The sequence below is a fragment of the Scardinius erythrophthalmus genome (assembly GCF_964197995.2).
Source record: "Scardinius erythrophthalmus genome assembly, chromosome: 1".
NCBI classification, from domain to species: Eukaryota; Metazoa; Chordata; class Actinopteri; order Cypriniformes; family Leuciscidae; genus Scardinius; species Scardinius erythrophthalmus.
The window spans coordinates 31,681,362-31,701,552 of NC_138221.1; the positions used below are offsets into that span (position 1 = coordinate 31,681,362).

General features: G+C 44.4%; 1 protein-coding gene across 1 annotated transcript in view; it reads left to right on the top strand.

Moving 5' to 3' along the window:
• LOC308682963 (adenylate cyclase 9) overlaps positions 1–20,191 on the top strand; it is a 65,762-nt gene that overhangs the window by 32,401 nt on the left and 13,170 nt on the right. The window contains exon 2 of the mRNA XM_081353000.1: positions 17,536–17,705. Within this exon, the coding sequence (XP_081209126.1) occupies positions 17,536–17,705 (170 nt within the window). The remainder of the gene's footprint in view (positions 1–17,535; positions 17,706–20,191) is intronic.

Here is a 20,191-nt window from a genome sequence, read left to right on the forward strand (position 1 = left end):
GGCTGAAGAGTTTAAGGGCGAGTGGACAGACAGAAATGGTGTGAAGTGGTACTTTCATGTGCGCTGTACTCTTAGGGACAAAGCTGTTGTTGGATATTGAATGGAAACGCAGACAGTAGTGGGGGTGAGTTGATGGGATTTTCATCATGTTGGCCTGTGGGAAGAGAACTGGCTACTTTAAACCCACACAGAACACTATGAGCAAACTGAATGTATGTACCAAAGTTAAATGATGCAAAAAGAAGAATATCATAGACTTGGAGAAAAAAAATCACATTAATAATGCAGCTCATGCAATTCATGTATTAGTAGAGGGCAAGATTTTCAGTAACAACCTACATTTTTGTCTTTTCCTCCCTCAAAGATATTGTATGATTTCAGATGACTTTTATGAGGTTTTTATAATGCTTTTGATTACCCTTTTTGAATGGTAACCAGAAAATGACAATAAAAAAAATTTAAAGAGAGAGATTTTGCACTTTATGCTGCTGTTTCCCATACAGCAAAAGCTTATAACCAGGGGCTGCCAAGTTTAGATACCGGTATTAAAACAATAAAAATACATTTGTGTAAAATTACTTACAATTGTAGGGCTATACAAGGCCAATTGTAGGCCATATAAGCTATAAGATATGAATGAAAAAAAAAAATATGAATATAAAATATATATATATATATAAAAAAAAATGTGTCGGGGGGGGGGGTCTTGTTCTTGTTCAGTATAAAGACAATTATGTTAGAAAAGATTTCTATTTCAAATAAATGCTTTGAACGTTCTATAAATATTAAATAATAAATGTAAAAATATATGTGAAAAGAATATGAAGCAACATTGATAATAATCAGAAATGTTTCTTGAGCATCAAATCATCATATTAGAATGATTTCTGAAGGTTCATGTGACACTGAAGATTGAATTCAGCTTTGATCACAGGGATAAATTATATTTTAGAATAGAAAACAGCTACTTTAAATTGTAATAATATTTCACAATATTACTTTACAGTTACAGTACAATAATTACAGTAATAACAAATAAATGCTGCTTTGAGTATAAGAGAATTCTTTCAAAATATATTGAAAAAAAAAAATTCTGATCCCAAAATGTTGAACAGTCTATATTTGAATGAACTTCATTGTTGATAAACTTTGCATTTAAGTAACGTAACCTCTCCAAAAGAGCTGTTTTTCTTTTGCTTCTGCTGATGCCTCTTTCCACACATGATTTGACATAGAAAAAACAGTGAACACAGGTCCTTTGCTCCGTAATGTACGGTATATGAATAATTAAAATTTTATTCATGAATGTACAATTTTTAAGTGTCAGAATTAGCTGTGATAAAAATAAATAAATAAATAAATAAATAAATGAAAGATTTTATTTATTTGAGTTGATCCAGCAGCTTAAATGGTGTCTATAGGATTTGGCACCTTATGCATGCACAAAGTTGCTGTTTAGAAATGCTGATTCAGTGGGCCACTTTCCGTATATGTAACCTACAGTGTTTGCGAAAGCTTCGCTCCTGAGGGAAAGCCTAAAAAAGGCCCATGTATCAGAACTCTCTGACACACTTCTCTCTCTGTCCGAGGAGGAGGATGTTTTTGAAGGCACAGACGAGTGATTGATGGGGCTAAGTCGGGACTTGCCCCAAATTCAATACGATCGATCAGTCTGTTACTCGGCTGTCAGAGCAGCGCCGCGTTAAAGTGCATCGCCTCACCTTGTGCGTGAGCGAGCGATCCAGAGCATCCGTTCGAAATAAATGACTTGCCATGTTAGAAACCTTTGAATAGCCCTGCGATTCATCTTGACATCACTAAAGGAACGACAACTGAATGCAGTTGCTCAAGTCAAAGCGTTCTCTGCAAACTGTTGTATTCCTGTAGCCTAATCTGATGTGTTTATGTTGATATTCAAAGATAAAGGACATTGAATATTCAAAAGTAACATTCCCATGATGTTTGCAGATTGATAAAAAAGGAATGTTCCCTTAACGTTCGCATAACCAAAAAAAAAAAACATTATAAAAACATTTAAAAACTGGACGTTTTGAGCATTTATAGAAATTATTTTGATAACTTAATGGGAACGGCGATTTATTTTTAGCCGATTTTCTACCCGCTTTGTATTGTTACAGTGTCGGTAGTATATGTAAATGAACAATGTTTACTCGTTGTCCATGTTACCCCGGACAGAGAAAAATCATGTTTATTTGTTAGCAAAAGTCCGCCAGATGACGTTATACAGCATTGGTGAAAACTAAAGATTGTACTTCCGCATTTTTGTATCCCTGTCCACAGACGGATCGGCAGAGGGTTATTAACAGAACAGTTATTGTAAGGGTAGGTTTATCACTGAAAATTGTATTATACTTTGTCTACTCTTTAAACAGCAATATGGTAAAAATGGAAGACTATGTCAACGGGTTTCTTACCTGTGCCTTTGCTTCGACGAAACTGAAGGAATGGCAGTTCTCTTACGAGAGTTCTCTCGTACTGCGTTCGTAGAACGCTGCGGGAAAAGTCTCTTTTCACGAAATACTGAAGCAAAATTATCCTTAATTTTCATATTTGTAAAACGCATTGCAGCAGTGCACAGCCATGGCGAGACGGCTCGCTCACTCATTGGCTGTTCTGCGGCAACTGCATGAGCCTATCGAGCGAGGGCTGATGCAATATCAGACCAATGAGAGCGCTTCGCGCGCTCCTCGTCACATCCCGCCGAAACGGGTGTGGCCATCCCCTATAAAAGGAGCTCGAGTAGGCTGATTCAACTGATTTTCATCTCTTCAGCGAAGCTCACGCATCGCTGGATCACGGAGAAGCAAGCGTCGTCGAGGCAAGCTTTTCAGCGGGACGAGCCCTCGAAGCCGCTGGCCTCGCCGCCTTCTACTGCCGTACCTGCTGCGCTTTCCGGCGCTTCATATCCTTTATCTGCTCTGTTTTGTGTATGTGTGTGTGCAGTGTTCCCGAACACTCACCCCTAAAAGAGCCGCGTCTTTTTCAAGATGCCATCCTGTGGCTCGTGCCGAGCCCTACTCATCGAGGGAGACCGCCATGTTATTTGCGTCTTCTGTCTGGGCGAAGAACACGCAGCGCTCGCGCTCGCTGACGGCGGCTGCCCTCACCGCGAGCTTTTGCCGATGGCGACTCTGCGGACTCGCCTGGCACAGTTCTCCGAGCCTGCGCCCCCCGCCGCGTTGCCGCGCCGTAAGAAGCGCCGCTCGCAGCGGGCCCCGGAACCCACCTCTTCCCGACAAAGCTCGCCGGCTCGCCCGCCAGCTTCACCGGCTTCCCCCGAAGCACTTCCTGATGCTCAGCGCCCGCAGTCTGCCGCCGCTTCATCTGAGGAAGTTGTTTCTGAAGTCGAGTCGGTCGAAAAGGATTCCTGCTCTCTGCTAGCTTCAGGCAGTGAAGACTGGGCGAGCTCTGCGGATCTCACGCCTCCTGCCCGAAAGCCGTCGGCTAGAGCTAGCATCGAGAGGGAGCTCATGCGAGTACTCGCGTTGGCCGCGGCGAGCCTCGGCCTCGAGTGGTCTGCACCGGAACTCCCCTCGCGCACCCGGCTTGATGGTAGCTTCCTCCCTGGTGAGCGTTCTTCTCCTGTGTCTAAGCCCGCTCCGTTTCTTCCTGAGCTTCATGAAGAAGTGGCGAAGGCCTGGAACGCTCCCTTTTCTGCACGAACACGTTCGTCTGTATCCCCAGCATTTTCCTCCCTGGATAATGCTCAGGATCGAGGCTACCTCACTCTGCCGCCGGTGGAACAGGCGATAGCAGCCCACCTTTGCCCGCCCTCTGCTGGACGGCGGACTAAGCCAGTGCTGCCGTCGAAAGCCTGCCGCATGACGTCGTCGCTGCTCGCGCGGATCTTCTCCGCCGCTGGGCAGGCGGCATCGGCCCTGCACACCATGGCCACGCTTCAGGTGTTCCAAGGCGATCTCCTCCGCAAACTGGACGAGATAGGACCTGAAGCTATCTGCATCACGGACCTGAGAAGCGCGTCGGATCTTTCCCTCCGCGCTACCAAGGCTGCAGCACAAGCCATGGGACGCTGTATGGCTTCCGCTACCGTAGCCGAGAGGCATTTGTGGCTGACGCTCACGGAGATGGCTGATGCAGAGCGCAACGCGTTCCTCGACGCCCCGCTATCCTCCGCTGGCCTCTTTGGATCTTCTCTCTCCGAGTTCGTGGAGAGATTTTCCGAAGCCCAGAAAGCGTCACAGGCATTCAAGCACTTCCTACCGAAGCGCTCCAGTTCCGCAGCGGGCCGTGAGAAACAGGCCCCTCGGAGCTCACAGCCTCAGCCTCCGGCCGCCCCCTCTCAGCGACAGCAGCGCAGCTCACGCCCTCGCTCTCGCTCTACCAGCCGCCGCCCCACTCACCGCGGGCCGCGACCAAGGGTTGTGTTGAAGCCGGAAGCCCCAAAGAAGTCCTAGCACGCCTAGGGAAGCGCAGGTGTGTAAGCCCCGTTGCGACCGGGCCCTCACCAAAGCGCACCGCTGTCTCAGTCCCAGGAATTGCGACTGCTTCAGCGTTCTCAGCAGAGCACAAGCCCGCACAGCTGCCCGCTTGCCTGCACACAAAAGCCGTTTTTACGGCTACCCAGATAAATCCCGAAAAGAGTGTATTTTCTGGTGTCCCGGCCAAGGCCGATGGTGCTATAAATGTAGTGTTGATGCCCACTTCCCTGTGCCCATCCCTACACACAAGCACAGCCCTGCACACAGGGCCCGTACTCATAAGATCGACGCAGTTCGATCGCGCCACAAACATAGTCAAAGTGCCCACTTCCCAGTGCCCACAAACGCTATGTCTGGCAAGCCACAGGCTCCCTGTAAAAACGGGACCTGTGAGCACCCGCTCTGTTCAAGCAGACAGCGCGGCCAAAGCAGTAAACGTGCCCGGTCCCCGCCCACGTTCACTTGTAGGCTGCATGAGTCCCATGAGACCTTCTCAGACCTCCCTCGTTCAGATAAACACTGTAGCGGGGTCGAGGATGAGCGTGTTGCCCGCTGTATTATGCGCGCTCCCCGCCTCAAATGTCACAGGCGTAACGCCTATGCTAGCGCGCCCCGAAGCGCCGCCGTCGCACAGCGAACAGAGCGCGCTTCGCATCCAACCCCTAGCCGGCCATGCAGACGCATGGGCCGCGCTTCCAGGGGTTTCGGACTGGGTGCTAGACATTATAAAGAGAGGCTTCTCGCTACAGTTTTGTCGGCGCCCTCCACGCTTCACAGCGCGCGTCGAAACTACGGTGAATTCAGAAGTAGCACACCTGCTTCGCGCCGAAATATCAAAACTGTTGAGCAAAGGGGCGATACAACATGTATCCCAAGCTCAAAGCGAAGGGGGGCTATACAGCAGATACTTCCTAGTCCCCAAAAAGGACGGTGGTATCAGACCCATACTAGATCTAAGACGACTAAACAGAGCTTTAGTGAAACGCAGTTTCAAAATGCTCACAACCAGCAAAATCCTCGCGCACATTCGCCGAGAAGACTGGTTTATGTCGATAGATCTAAAGGACGCGTATTTCCAAATACAGATAGCGTCACGCCACAGGCGATTCTTGAGATTCGCCTTCAAGGGTCGGGCTTACCAGTATACAGTCCTGCCATTCGGCTTGTCCCTGGCACCCCGTACATTTACGAAGTGCATGGACGCAGCGCTCGCCCCCCTCAGACTCAGGGGCATGCGAGTGCTGAACTATTTGGACGACTGGCTGATCATAGCTCAATCACGATCTCAGCTCGTGGAGCACAGAACCATGTTACTCGATCACCTCGAGAATCTTGGTATCACGATCAATTGGACGAAGAGCTCCTTGAACCCCAGCCAAACTATTTCGTTTCTGGGCATCGTTCTGGACTCTCGTTCTATGACGGCGCGGCTGTCGCAACAGCGCGCGCTGCGCATACAGCACGCAGCGAGGTCCTTCCGCTGCGGTGCGATTATCCCGCTCAAACGTTTTCAGAGGATGCTGGGCCTCATGGCCTCAGCATCATCAGTTCTCCAGCTGGGCCTGCTTCGCATGCGCCCTCTGCAGTTCTGGTTGAAAGCGCGAGTGCCACGCGGAGCGTGGGCACTCAGCCGATTGCGCCTCAAAGTCGATCAAGACTGCGCAGCAGCCCTGAGACCATGGGCGGCGGGCGATTGGTACCGTTCAGGTGTAAGCCTGGGGACTTCCTCGAGAGTGAAAGTGGTGTCTACGGACGCATCCACCTCGGGATGGGGAGCGCTGCTCGAGGGCAGGCCGTTCTTTGGCCTCTGGTCAGAACGAGAAAAGCTCCATCATATCAACTGCCTGGAAATGCTAGCAGTTCACAACGCGCTGACGCGCTTTTGTCCCCACATCAAGGACCAACACGTCGTAGTCCGCTCGGACAACACGGCCGTGGTGTCCTACATAAATCGCCAAGGCGGCCTCGGTTCCAGTTCCCTTTACAGGCTGGCCGAGCGCCTCCTAATATGGGCTCAGCGCAACCTGAGCTCGCTGAGAGCGGTGCATGTGCCCGGGACACTCAACCTGGGTCCAGACAGGCTGTCCAGGAACAATGTTCCCACGGGCGAATGGTCTCTACACCCACAAACAGTCCGGCTGTTGTGGCGGAGATTCGGCAGAGCGGAGGTGGACCTATTCGCGTCCCCAGAAAACGCTCATTGCCCCGTGTTCTTTTCAAAGAACGACAGCGCGCTGTCCCACAAGTGGCCGCACTGCCCGCTATACGCGTTTCCCCCAGTCTCCCTCCTACCTCAGGTGCTGGAGCGAGTCAGGGAAGTGAAATGCCCAGTACTGCTTATAGCACCGTTCTGGGACAACCAAGCCTGGTTTCCAGTCCTGATGCAGTTAGCAGACTCCGCTCCATGGCCAGTGCCATTGAGGAGAGATCTCCTCTCGCAGGCCAGGGGCTCGATTTGGCACCCACACCCAGAGCTGTGGTCCCTTCATGCGTGGACGTTCAACGGTTACCCGTTAGCCTCACGGATGGAGTGCTGAACACCATCACTCAGGCTAGAGCGCCTTCCACCAGGCGGCTTTATGCCTCGAAGTGGTCGGTTTTCTCCAGCTGGTGTACAGCTCGGGGCCTGTCACCCCTCGATTGTGAGGTGACGGAGGTTCTCTCCTTCCTACAAGAGCTGTTGGATAAGGGCAGATCCCCTTCCACGCTCAAAGTCTATGTGGCGGCTATCGCAGCGTGCTCGACAGCAACGCCAGGCCAGTCACTGGGTAGGAACGATTTAGTCATCCGCTTCCTCAGGGGAGCTAGGAGGCTGAATCCCCCCAGACCTCCCTCAGTCCCGGTGTGGGACCTTTCTACGGTCTTGGCAGCCATGAAAGGCCCCCCCTTTGAGCCTATCCAATCTGTTAGCCTCAAACATCTGTCTTTCAAAACGGTGTTTTTGATGGCCCTCGCTTCGGTGAAGCGCATAGGCGATCTGCACGCGCTCTCTGTGAGTCCAACGTGCTTGGAGTTTGGGCCCAATGACTCCAAAGTCATACTCAAACCTAAGCACGGCTACGTGCCGAAATCCCTCAACACTCCGTTTAGGGCTCAGGTTATTTCCCTGTCTGCCCTGCCGGGGTCAAACGAGGAAGGGGACTCGAGCTGTCTTTGCCCCGTTAGGGCGTTAAGAGCTTATGTGTCCCGCTCCGCTGCCTTCAGACAGACGGAGCAGCTCTTTGTCTCGTTCAGTGGACGTTCCAAGGGAGCGGCTGTTTCGAAACAGAGCCTGTCCAGATGGGTGGTTGACGCCATAACAATGGCTTATACTACCAAGGGCCTTCAGTGCCCGTTGGGCATTAGAGCGCATTCCACGAGAGGCGTTGCCTCATCGTGGGCCTGGTCTAGCGGGATTTCCTTACTGGAAATATGTACGGCGGCGGGCTGGGCCTCGCCGTCTACATTCATAAGGTTCTACAACCTAGAAGTTCCCGCCTTGCAGGCCAGGTTGTTTTCGGTTTAGCCGTATCAGCTGTCTACCACGACACTGATTTCGCAGGCGCACAACGCCACCGAATACTTCACCGCACTTGCAAGCCAAGTGTTTTCGGCGTATTCGAGTCAGCTGTCTAAACACGGCACTGATATCGCAGACGCACAGCGCCGCCGAAGTTCTCTGGGCAGAATTGTGTAAGACCCATGTTTTCCCACATTAGCCAGGCTCCCTCCTGCCTATGTGATGTTATATCGCGTCTAGAACGCACCTATTTGGGCGAAAGTGTGTAAGTCCCACATTTCCCACATTAGCCAGGCTCTCCCTGCCTATGTGACGTTGTATCGCGCTTAAGGGCGCATCCATTGGGCGAAATTACGTAAGACCCACATCTCCCACATCAGCCAGGTTTTTCCCCTGCCTATGTGGCGCTGTTTCGCGCCTAAGGGCGCATATATCTGGGCAAAAATTTGCGTAAGACCCACATTTCCCACATTAGCCAGGCCTCCCCCTGCCTATGTGATGTTATATCGCGTCTTAGGACGCAGCTATCTGAGGGTGGTTGTCCCCCCCCCCCCCCCTCCAGACTCTCCGAAGTCTACCGGGTGATTATGCACTGTATACCTGGACTAGCTTCCAGTGGTCGGTGTTTTCTCATCCCAGCACGCACGGCGTCTTACAAGTGGTTCCCGCAGCGTTCTACGAACGCAGTACGAGAGAACTCTCGTAAGAGAACGTACTCGGTTCTCTCTAGAAGAGGGAACGAGTACTGCGTTCCCTGCCGTGCGCGCGGTTCGCTCTGGTTCGCTTCGGCAATGAAAACCAGTTGAATCAGCCTACTCGAGCTCCTTTTATAGGGGATGGCCACACCCGTTTCGGCGGGATGTGACGAGGAGCGCGCGAAGCGCTCTCATTGGTCTGATATTGCATCAGCCCTCGCTCGATAGGCTCATGCAGTTGCCGCAGAACAGCCAATGAGTGAGCGAGCCGTCTCGCCATGGCTGTGCACTGCTGCAATGCGTTTTACAAATATGAAAATTAAGGATAATTTTGCTTCAGTATTTCGTGAAAAGAGACTTTTCCCGCAGCGTTCTACGAACGCAGTACTCGTTCCCTCTTCTAGAGAGAACCGAGGTTACGTTAGTAACCGAGTACGTTTCTTTTAGTTTTTTTTCCCTCCGTTAGGCCTAAAACACTGTGCGTGGTCTTAAAGTTTGAAGTTGACTACAAACACAGAGGTTTTTTAGATTTTCCATTGCAGCGTTCTCTCCATATTTAGCTCCATCTTTAGCTGCTGTCTACAACATGCTGGATCCTTGACTGGAAACCGAAAGTAACTCACTCCCGATAAACGTTTACTCTTTGAATTTTTGCACCCGGAAACAATAGTCAACACCATTTTAAGTTTGTTAAGAAGTATTTCCTACTAAAGAATGGCTGTATTTGACTCTGCCTGGTAGCGTATCTATAGCGGACTGGTGGGAGTGGCCTTGGAAAGCAAAATAAGTACTGAAGCTTTTCTACCTATTTGGCAAATGGGAAGACAACAGCCTTTTTTTCTATTTTCTCTATAGCCAGGTAGCACTGATTTCAAGTTTATATGCCTTTAAGTTCAACAATGTAAGCTCGGCCTGTGATCTCGATTCAAACACCCACGCAATCTTATTCCTAAATGACAACGATTCTACTATGTCTATTAAGCCTTTGACAAGTACGATCACAGTGAACATTCAAATCTGTTTTGGCACTGCCGCTGATCCAGAGAGAGCAGTTGTCATGTATAGGTACGAAACGCCTTCACAGTGTTCTGTTAGAGTAATTCAAATATCACAGTATAAAAGAGTATAAAAGTAAAACTTGTATAAAAGATATCAAAATAGAGTAAATCACCTTTTGCATGTCACTTGAAGGTTCAAATAACGATTGTATCTATTAGGCTATATCATTACACCAGTAGAAGGCGACAAGTGACAAATGTATTTGTCATTAAATCATTTATTCAAGAGATTCATTCAAAAATGCTGATTCATAATGATTTTTAAACCCAAAAAATTGTGATTCTCAATTTATCCAGAATCCTACCATAGCTTTAGGTAACAATAATGATGGAAAGTCTTTTGCACTGGAAAAACTGTCTATCCAATCCTGTTTAAACATTCATTGTATGCATAATAAAATCATGCTTTAAGAAAGTAAATTGGTTAGCTTTGATTTCTTGTTTCTGAAATAGTGGGCTAAATGGAAACTGAATTATAGTAAAGATCATCATCTGTGGCAGCTTTGTCTTCTCTTAGTCAGGCTCTGGCGTTTGGCTCATTTGTTCTCGCAACCTCAGGCAAAATGTCAGTAGCATTGAAACAATGAATCATAAAACAGTCTCATTTAATGATAAAAGATGACCGGCGACAGCAGGCAGTGACAGCAGGGCGTGATTCAGAAACATGGTTATTGCTAATTCATTCTGAGCTGTCGCTCCATGTCTTCAGAGTGAATATTCCTCACGCTCAATCTATCAGAGCGCTTATGAGAAGCAAAAATACTGCAGGACAGAGATTACTTTAAAGCCACTTTCCACGGTGTCCATAGTTTACCTTAAAAAAAATATTCCTCCAGTGTCCTTCTAAACCTGCATGATTTTCACATAAGTGATCCATACAACTCATGCATTGTATTTCCAACTATTATAACAATCAACTGTGAACATATAAGGATCTACCGCCAATCTACTGCAGTTGATTTTGATATTCTAGGTATTATCAACTGGCCGGAATTTTGAGATCGCAATAGACGTGCGGACTATAATGCGTTAAGAGCTCGATCAAGTACTGAAGAGCTAAACCATGTAGTGCTTTGGAAGTAATTAGTAATATTTAAAAATGTATATGATGTTTAATAGGGAGCCAGTGCAGTGTTTACAGAACTGGGCTAATATGGTCATACTTCCTGGTTCTGGTAAGAACTCGAGCTGCTGTGTTTTGAACCAGATGGAGTTTGTTTATTATGCGTGCAGGGCAACCACCCAGTAGAGCATTACATTACATAACTGTTCCCCATTTGTCATTAAAAAAGCATATGTCATAGTTTAGATATATTATTAAGATGGAAGAATGCGGTTTTACAGATGCTAGAAACGTGGCTTTCAAATTAAAGATTGGTATCAAAGAGCACATCCAGGTTCCTAACCGATGACGAAGACTTGACAGAGCAGCCATCAAGTGTTAGACAGTATTCTAGATTATTATGTGCAGAAGTTCTTGGTATAATAATTAGAATCTTTATTTTTTCAGAATTTAGTAGGAAATTACTAGTCATCCGGTCCCAGGGGTAGAGCCAAGGCAAAAGTCCAAAACCAGAGCAGAAGATCGAAACCGGGTGAGCAAGCCGAAACAGGATTGAGTAAAGGGACTATGCAAATCAGAGGGAAAAACAAGATTAAATAAACAGACAAGGCATGTAAGCTAGAAACGACTTGAACAAGACAGGTTTTAGGACAGTAGTTACGGATGGTAACCAAGACACACTGGCAGAGAAGCAAAGGATGGCTGTTTCTCAATTCCAAGAACGCAGAGAACGGACTTGCCAAGCTTCCTTGGAAGAACGAACTCGGAACCGGCCGCAATGACTTCTGGGACACCAGGCGAGTACTAGCTCAAGTCTGCATTCGATGCATCCTCTGTATCAAGAACACATCCGGGTTCTTTCATGCGTCCTCTGTACTTGCGTTCTTGAGAATTGGGTCTGAACTTCGACAGTTATGATAACGTAAAACGAGAACACAAGGACGCAAGATCGCTGAAGAACGCATATTGAGAAACACCCAAAGAGAGAAGCATAACTAGTGGAGAAAATCAATGCAAAATGGGAGACAGGTGTGTGTGTAAGGAGAGCGTGATCACTGATTAGAATGAGGTGCAGCTGTGATGGCAACTGAGAGAAAATGACAACCAAGACAAAACAAACACAACAGAAAGGCTGATGATCAAACCAGAGTCCTGACACTCCATACTTAACTTGAGATCGATATGACATCTCTTCATTTACTGCAACAAACTGATAACGGTCAGATAAGTAGGATTTGAACCATGCTAATGCAATTCCACTAATGCCAACATAATTTTCGAGTCTATTCAAATAAATGTTGTGGTCGATGGTATCAAATGCAGCACTAAGATCGAGTAACACTATTATAGAGATACAACCTCAATCGGATGGTAAGAACAAATCATTTGTGACTCTAATGAGAGCAGTCTCAGTACTATGGTACGGTCTAAATCCTGACTGAAAATCCTCGCAGGTATAATTTCTTTCTAAAAAGGAACATAGTTGTGAGGATACCGCCTTTTTCTACTATATTTGACAGAAAAGGTAGACTCGAGATCGGCCTGTAATTGACTAATTCTCTTATAAGTTAAGAACCTGACCGTTTAGCTCTGTAAGAGCTATCATACTGTGCCCCCCCCCCCCCATTTTCCAGATTGTTTTTACACCCCTGGTTGAGTGTTAATAGCAATCATTATAGATTAAATTAAGTATTTTGCACCACATTTTTATTATCAGATCAAAGAATCATTACCTTTGCCTTCATGCTTCATGTCATGCTGCCTGTAATTTGCTGAATGGTTTTACTGTTAATCAGTATATTGAATCAGTACATTGTGCAGCCCTTCTGTATTCAGTACTTATGGACTCCCATGATGAGCGCCTGCTGTCAGGCATATGCAGTAAAATCCCTTGAAGTCCCTCGTTTCTGTTTCCCCTCTTGCTCTGAGATTGAGCTCTTTTATTGAGCTGGGTGTGAATTGACTGTCTTGTCGGCTCAGGGTTTGGAGTACGTCTGGAGATGTGACCCGCTTGTCTTCTCTGCTCTGACTGTTTTAATTATGTGCCAGTTTTTTGTGGGAGGTGAGGCTTTATTGTCTGTTAATTACGTTAAGATGGATCTTAGATGTTCCTCTCACTCATAATTGCTTTTTTCTCCTACGCTCATGATTGAGTGGCAGGGTATGAATAGAGCTGAAGGAGTAAATCTCAGGAAGAAATGTCCAGGTCATTTTTCACCCCATACTTTAATTGCGTAAAGAAAATGGAGCCTATTTTTTATTGTTTTGTATAATGATTATAGACAAAGTTTTTATGGTAAAAAAACGCCCCAGACATTTCTTGACAGCTTCAAGAGAGTCTCATGCATGTTTTAGGATGTGTGTGCTTCAGCTAGTGTGACGGAAGCTCTGGCCTTGTCACTCATTCAGAGTCAAGCATTTCTTTGTGGCTTATACACAGCAGTGTGTCCCTGAGAGAAGAGGAAAGCTGCTCACAGTTCCTGTGGTTTTGATCGCTTTGGGGAAAAGTCGACACATTAGTGGTCCTTAGTGTTTTTCTGTTTTTAGTGTTACACCTCTGCATGGGAAAAACGCTCAAAGTATCTAAGATACTGAGCTACTAAAAGTTAATGCTTGGTTAGTTGTTTGACATTTTTCCAAAGACAAATTTTTCCATACTGTATATGTGTGTGTGTGTGTATGTGTATTTATATGTCAAGTCACCTTCATTTATATAGCGCTTTTAACAATATGGACTGTTTCAAAGCAGCTTTATAGTGATAATAGGAAATTACAGTAACAGAGATTGTTTTGGCTTTACAGCAGCTCTAGAATAAAGTTATTGTCCAGCTAAAGTTAGTTTTGATTGATTCACTTCCATTGCTAGTTATTAACTTAGGGGCCGTTTACAACACCGTTCTAACACACACACACACACACACACACACACACACACACACACACACACACACACACACACACACACACACACACACACACACACACACACACACACACACACACACACACACACACACACACACACACACACACACACACACACACACACACACACGTATATGTATATAATCACCCCCCCCCCCCACATTTTGTTGCTTTGCAGCCTGAAATGAAGACGGACACAGTTTTTGTTTTATCCAGCCGTATTTACTCAGTGCAACTTATACATCCAAGTGAAAGATATAACACCAACATGTCAGGAAAAAAAGAAATAAATAAAAAAACAGAATCACTGAGTTGGAAAAAGCATCACCCGCATGTGTCAGTATTTAGTTGAACCACCTTTTGCTTTAATTACAGCCTTTAAGGCCTGTTCACACCAAGTGCGATAACTATAAATATAAAGATATAGTTCTAAAAAAAAATCTCAATATTAAAGAATATTTTAGGACAATTTTATCCAGCCGATGAATGATAAAAACATTGACAGCCAATCAGAATCCATCCATTAAAGCGTCAGACAAGCATGCGCTTAGAATAAGCAGAGCGGTATCGTCCACTTTTGTGAACGCTAATATAGTTATCTTTATAGTTATTGCCCTTGGTGTGAACAAGCCTTTAGTTTGTTGGGATATGTCTCTCCTAACTTTGCACATCTAGACTTTGCAATATTTGCCCACTCCTCTTTGGAGAACTGCTCAAATTTAGCTACATTTGATGGTGACAGTTTGTGGACTGCAGTTCCACAGATTTTCAATGGGGTTTAAGTCTGGCCATGCAAGGACATTCACCGTTTTCTCCTTCAACCACTGTGTGGTCAGTTTTGCTGTGTGCTTTGGGTCATTGTCATTCCCATTGACAACTTTCTGGTAGAGGGCAGCAGATTTTCCTCAAAAATTTGATGGGGTATTTTGCCCCATCCATTTTTCGTTCTATCCTGACAAGTTCTCCAGTGAAACACCCCCATAACAGGATGTTACTATCTCCATTTGGATGGTGAACTGTATTGGATTTCTGCCAGACATATTGTTTGGTGTTAAATAATTAAGTTTTAGTCTTATCTGACCACAACATATTTTTCCATGTGGCCTCAGTTGTGGCAAAGCTCAGTCATGACTGCATGAGGAGTGGCTTTTTTCTTGCAACCCTCCCAGACAAGCCACATTTGTGGATAATTTGTGATATTGTTGTCATATTATAACCACTCTTTGTCATAAATTCCTACAACTGTTGGTTGTACAGTTGCTGTAGGCCCCTTGGTAGCCTCTCTGACCAGTTTCCTCCTGGCTCTTTCATCCAGGGACATCAAGGACTGAAATGCTCAAGGAAAGCTCTTTTCATGCTGAGCTCATCAAAATGACACAGTTGAAAGTCAAATGGTTGTGTTTGCATTGAGAAGGTGATTAGCCACACCTGATTTAGGAGGCATTATTTTTTAATTATCATGGGTTTGTTTTTTAATTTTATCATGGGTAATGTACTTTTTCCAGCATTAATTCTGCTGTTAAACATGATTATTTTAAAAGTACTAATAATGTAGGCTAATGGCTTCAACAGAAGCAAAAACTATAGATTAACAACCTTATAGCTCACTGTATGGCCGTCTTTAATCTTTTATAAGTACTATATTAACTCAACACCCCCGGTTGAGTTAATATAGTAATCACCCCCCACCCCCCAAGACTAGTCTGGACTAAACTGCATGTTTGAACTGTCTGAGAGCAATATATATTACAATATATCAATGCCATTGTTTTGTCTCAAGATTCACACCAGTTAAGGATTTTATCTAAGGCATCTTCATAAAAGCTACTTAAATGTCCTAACTGAACTAAGGCCTAATCCTGGCTTAATCTAAGTCCTGTCTGTGAAACCAGGCCATAATAGATTAAATTAAAGTTTAACTCTAAAGGGTAAATCGACTATTTTTGACTGACAAAATGCCGGCGGACACAGCTACAGTGAGTTGTTCAAAATCTTTCTTTTTAGTAAACTCTGTGTACACAATGTTCTCAATGCTCGAGTTCATGTGTAGAGCCCTGGTGATACTTTGAGCAAAGTTTCATGTTGTGTCGAGCCACATTATAGTGTTTTAAAAATAGCGATTTTTTTTTATGCTATCATGGAAGTGCCCCATTCACTCCCATTCAAAAGGCAATTTGACATAAAATACGGTCAAACTTAAAAGTGGCGTTTCCATTCTAATAATGCTTTTAAACAAAAGTTTGCCTCGGGTAGATTAGCAAAAAGACCCTAGGTTGCATTTTGGCGTGAGTTACCCTTTAAGTATTTTGCACCACATTGTTATTATCAGATCAATGAATCATTACCATTGCCTTTATGCTTCATGTTATGCTGCCTGAAATTTGCTGAATGATGGTATTTTACTGTTAATTAGTATATGATCAATATTGTGTAGCACATCTATTTTGTAAAAGTAACACTATTATGATGTATCTACCCCCCCCCCCCCCCCACACACACACACACACACACATATTTTCCTCCAAGGTTTTTTCTTCGAGGTCATCATCTTGGTGAAGTGGCCAAAATGAAATACAGACGCTTAGTCGAAACATTGACATCGGCCCAGACGTTTTTAGTTGCTATGCTGTCAGCCGAAGCTATCTGGCAGTATTTTGCCGTAAAGTGACTCTTTTAGCTGTGGCTATAAAACACTTGACCTCTCACAGTCGATGTTTCTTATTTATTCTTCCACCATCAAGCTTCCCTGTGGATTTTATTTGTATCTCCAGCTTCTTTCAGAAATGTGATTAATACTTTTTATTATAGGCGCCTTACATGAATCTCAAGAACACCTTACAAACATAATAAAACAATCAACATTAAATAACAAATGATCTTCATTACAGCCTGGATTCAAAAACAATCACATGCTTTCAGCAGGCGTTTGTGTTTCACAGAGAGACTATGAGGATGTTTCATCATTGCAGCGCCTGTAGATTGATTTGACCTTCTCAGTCAAATGTCTGATTGCTTCAGAGTCAAACTGATGAATGGAGAATTAAACACGTAAATTATCACTGAAAAATAATGTATTCTTTATTTACCCTGATGAAAACAGCCTTAGGTCGTGTGTCCACCAAAGCATTTTTTTCACGCGGCTGGCGTATTTTTCAGTTGTTTTCAATGGGAGCGCCGCGTTTTTAAAACGCCATGAGCGAAACGCTCAGCGCTTCAGCGTGAAAAAGACGCTCAGCACGAGCACGTCCAATCACAGTGGAGGAGGGGCGGGACTAATACCACACCAACCAATTGCCACATTCTGCTTCAGCTGGCTAAAAACGCTTTGGTGGACACACGGCCTTTGGCACTTGATGTCATTCTGGTTTGAACTGGTCAAGGTGGTTTGGTTTGCTGGTTTTAGTGTGGTATTTGTCAGCTGGGAGACCAGCTAAACCAGCTTTTTAACCAGGGTTGACTAAGTCTTGGTTGTACTGACCTCTTATTTCCCTACCAAATCACATGGTGTTTGTGTTGGTTGTATTTCATTAAGCTCAGCCATTTAACCTGGTTGGTTATTGTTTGAAAAACTTTTTTAATTTAATTTATAAAATTGAATTGCAATCTGGAAATGTTGTCTCTGTCGTGACAAAAAGTGTACAGTGTGCACTTGACAGAAGCTACTGTGTGTTGCTGGAAGTGTCTCTCTTCACACACCATGTGTTTGCTCAGAATTGATTGATGAATCCGTTTGAGTGCTGTCGACGCAGGTCAGTGTACAACGAACCAAAGTGATATGGACAAACACTGCTGGGACTTGATGGTCGCTGTGTGTGTGTGTGTATGTCCTCTACAGGCCTGAAGACGTTTCTGATATCTGGGAGGAAGGTGAAGCACACACAGTGGAGCTGTCCTCCGTCTGCTCTGGTGAAGAGTGAGCTCAGAAAGTCTCTCAGCGTCACGTCCTTCAGTCCTGACGTCACATCCTCAGCCTGCGCTGTGACCCCGAGCCCGGACAGAGCTAAGGTCAGTGTGACAGACAGGCACTCAGTTAACCCGCTTACAACAAAGTTCATGATCCTACACAATTATAAGTGATGTTTTAATGTGCAACCTCATAATCACGTCGCAGGTCATTGATTTAGTCCCCGCTGTCAATGACAATATTCAACGGCCCTCAAAGAGATTTATGGTACTTCTGCTGTAATGAGTAAACCTTTTTTTATTTACAGAAACCTTGAGGGAATATATTAAAATTATGAAATAACAAATCACATTCTGAAATAAATGTGGAAATCAATGGGGAAATCACATTATGAAATCAATGTTTTTTTCCAAAACACATTGGGAACAATTATTTGCCCCCTTTTATTAAATACTTTTTGCAACCTCCTTTTTCCAAGATGACAGCTCTGAGTCTTCTCCTATAATGCCTGATGAGTTTGGAGAAATCAGAGATCAGAAACCATTCCTCCATACAGAATCTCTCCAGATCCTTCAGATTCCCAGATCCATGTTGGCGCTTCTTCTCTTTAGTTCAGCCCACTCATTTTCTATAGGGTTCAGGTCAGGGACTGGGATGGCAATTGCAATATTTTTTGGCGCTAAACACTTAATATGGGTTTGGTGCACACAGGGATAAAAAAAGTACCCCATGAGTAAAATGAAATACTCTGCTCTATCTTTTATGCTGTGGGCCTAATTTTCTGCCAGAGGTCCTGGACATCTTGTTCAGAGACATGGCATCATGGATTCAATCAAATACCAACAGATAAAAAATCAAAACCTTATGGCCTCTGCTAGAAATCTTATAACGGGCCATGTTTGGATCTTCCATCAGGACAGTGATCCAAAAACAAACATCAAAATCAAAACAAAAATTGGTAACTGAGCACAAACCAAGCATCTGCAATGGCCATCCCATTCCCCAGACCTGAACCCTATAGAAAATGAGTGGGCTGAACTGAAGAGAAGAAGCGCCAACATGGATCTGGGAATCTAAAGGATCTGGAGAGATTCTGTATGGAGGAATGGTTTCTGATCTCTGATTTCTCCAAACTCATCAGGCATGGAGAAGACTCAGAGCTGTTATCTTGGAAAAAGGAGGTTGCAAAAAGTATTTAATAAAAGGGGGCAAATAATTGTTCCCAATGTGTTTTGGAGAAAAAACATTTATTGCATAATGTGATTCCCCCCCACTTTCAATTCTTTTACTTCAATAAAAGGTTAGATTTTTGCATTTAAAATAAATAAATAAATAAATAAATAAATAAATAAATAAATTATCAAAAGGATTAACAATGCAGATTTATTTTTTTACAGCCATCTTTGATCATATTTACCAAGGGGGCAAATCATTCTGACCAGCACTGTTCATCCATTCTTTTCTGATTATATCATTACAAATCTATCTCTGAATATTGGAGTCAGTTTGTCGGGTGTTTCATTGGGTTTCATTTTATGTTAATGCACAATGTCTCAACGCATGCTGCGTTCTCTCAAGTGTTCTCAGAACAGCATTATTCCTTTTACTGATGAAAAGTCCCTGCTGGAAACACACCATGCTGATGCATTATGTGAAACACTGCAGTGATTTAGGCCATGAGGGATCGTAATGAGCACATCAATAAGTGAGTGTGGCCAGAGCAGTGATGAGCAGTGATCATAATGTGCCTGTGTGAATTGCATCCACCTCTCCTTTTAAATTTGATCGATCAGTCACATGCACAATGCATTCATCCAAGCAACCGCAGCCTTTGCAAGAGATACTCTCGTCATTGCACTTTAATACTGATGGGACCTTCAGTTTCGAGGGCAGGAGAACCGCTGCTCTCTCCTCCTGTGCAAGAGTCCATCTGTAGTAATTATTCATCTCCAAGGGCACACATTGCTGATTTTTAAACCCCTGCATATTCAAACAGCAAATGTTAAATGGCATACGCAACAGATTTTTGAGCTGCTTGCTAAAGCTGCCATCACTACTACTGACTACTGATATTTATATGCATGAAAGTAGTCTGTTATAATGTTAATAAAGATCTCCTTGATTAACTTTACAAGCTATCAGAATTTCAACTTACTTTTTAGCCATATAAAATATAAGCAGCTGCACCAAATTGCATATTTTTGCTCAGTTTGGGCCTCTGAATAATCTTTAGGTGTTTTTTCTTCTGAAGTTTGAGCTCCATATTCTCAATAGCCTACCGAGCCATACAAGCCTGATGCATCAGAAATGATTCTCGACAATTAATATTAATATTTAATTACAGTTAAATGTTCAATGAACTGTTCTATTTAAATAAATAAAACAAATCTGACTATTTTATCTTTACAGGGTTGAACACCTAGCAGTGCCATAGCAATCACTTAGCAATGTGCTAATAAGCTACACACTAGCATTGTGAACAAAGAGCACTGACCTTTCCATGTGGAGCCTTGTTTCTAAGTTTAGTTTTTTATTGACTTAAACAGTAAGTGAAGTGTTTGACTCGGCTCTGTTTGTCATGTTTTTC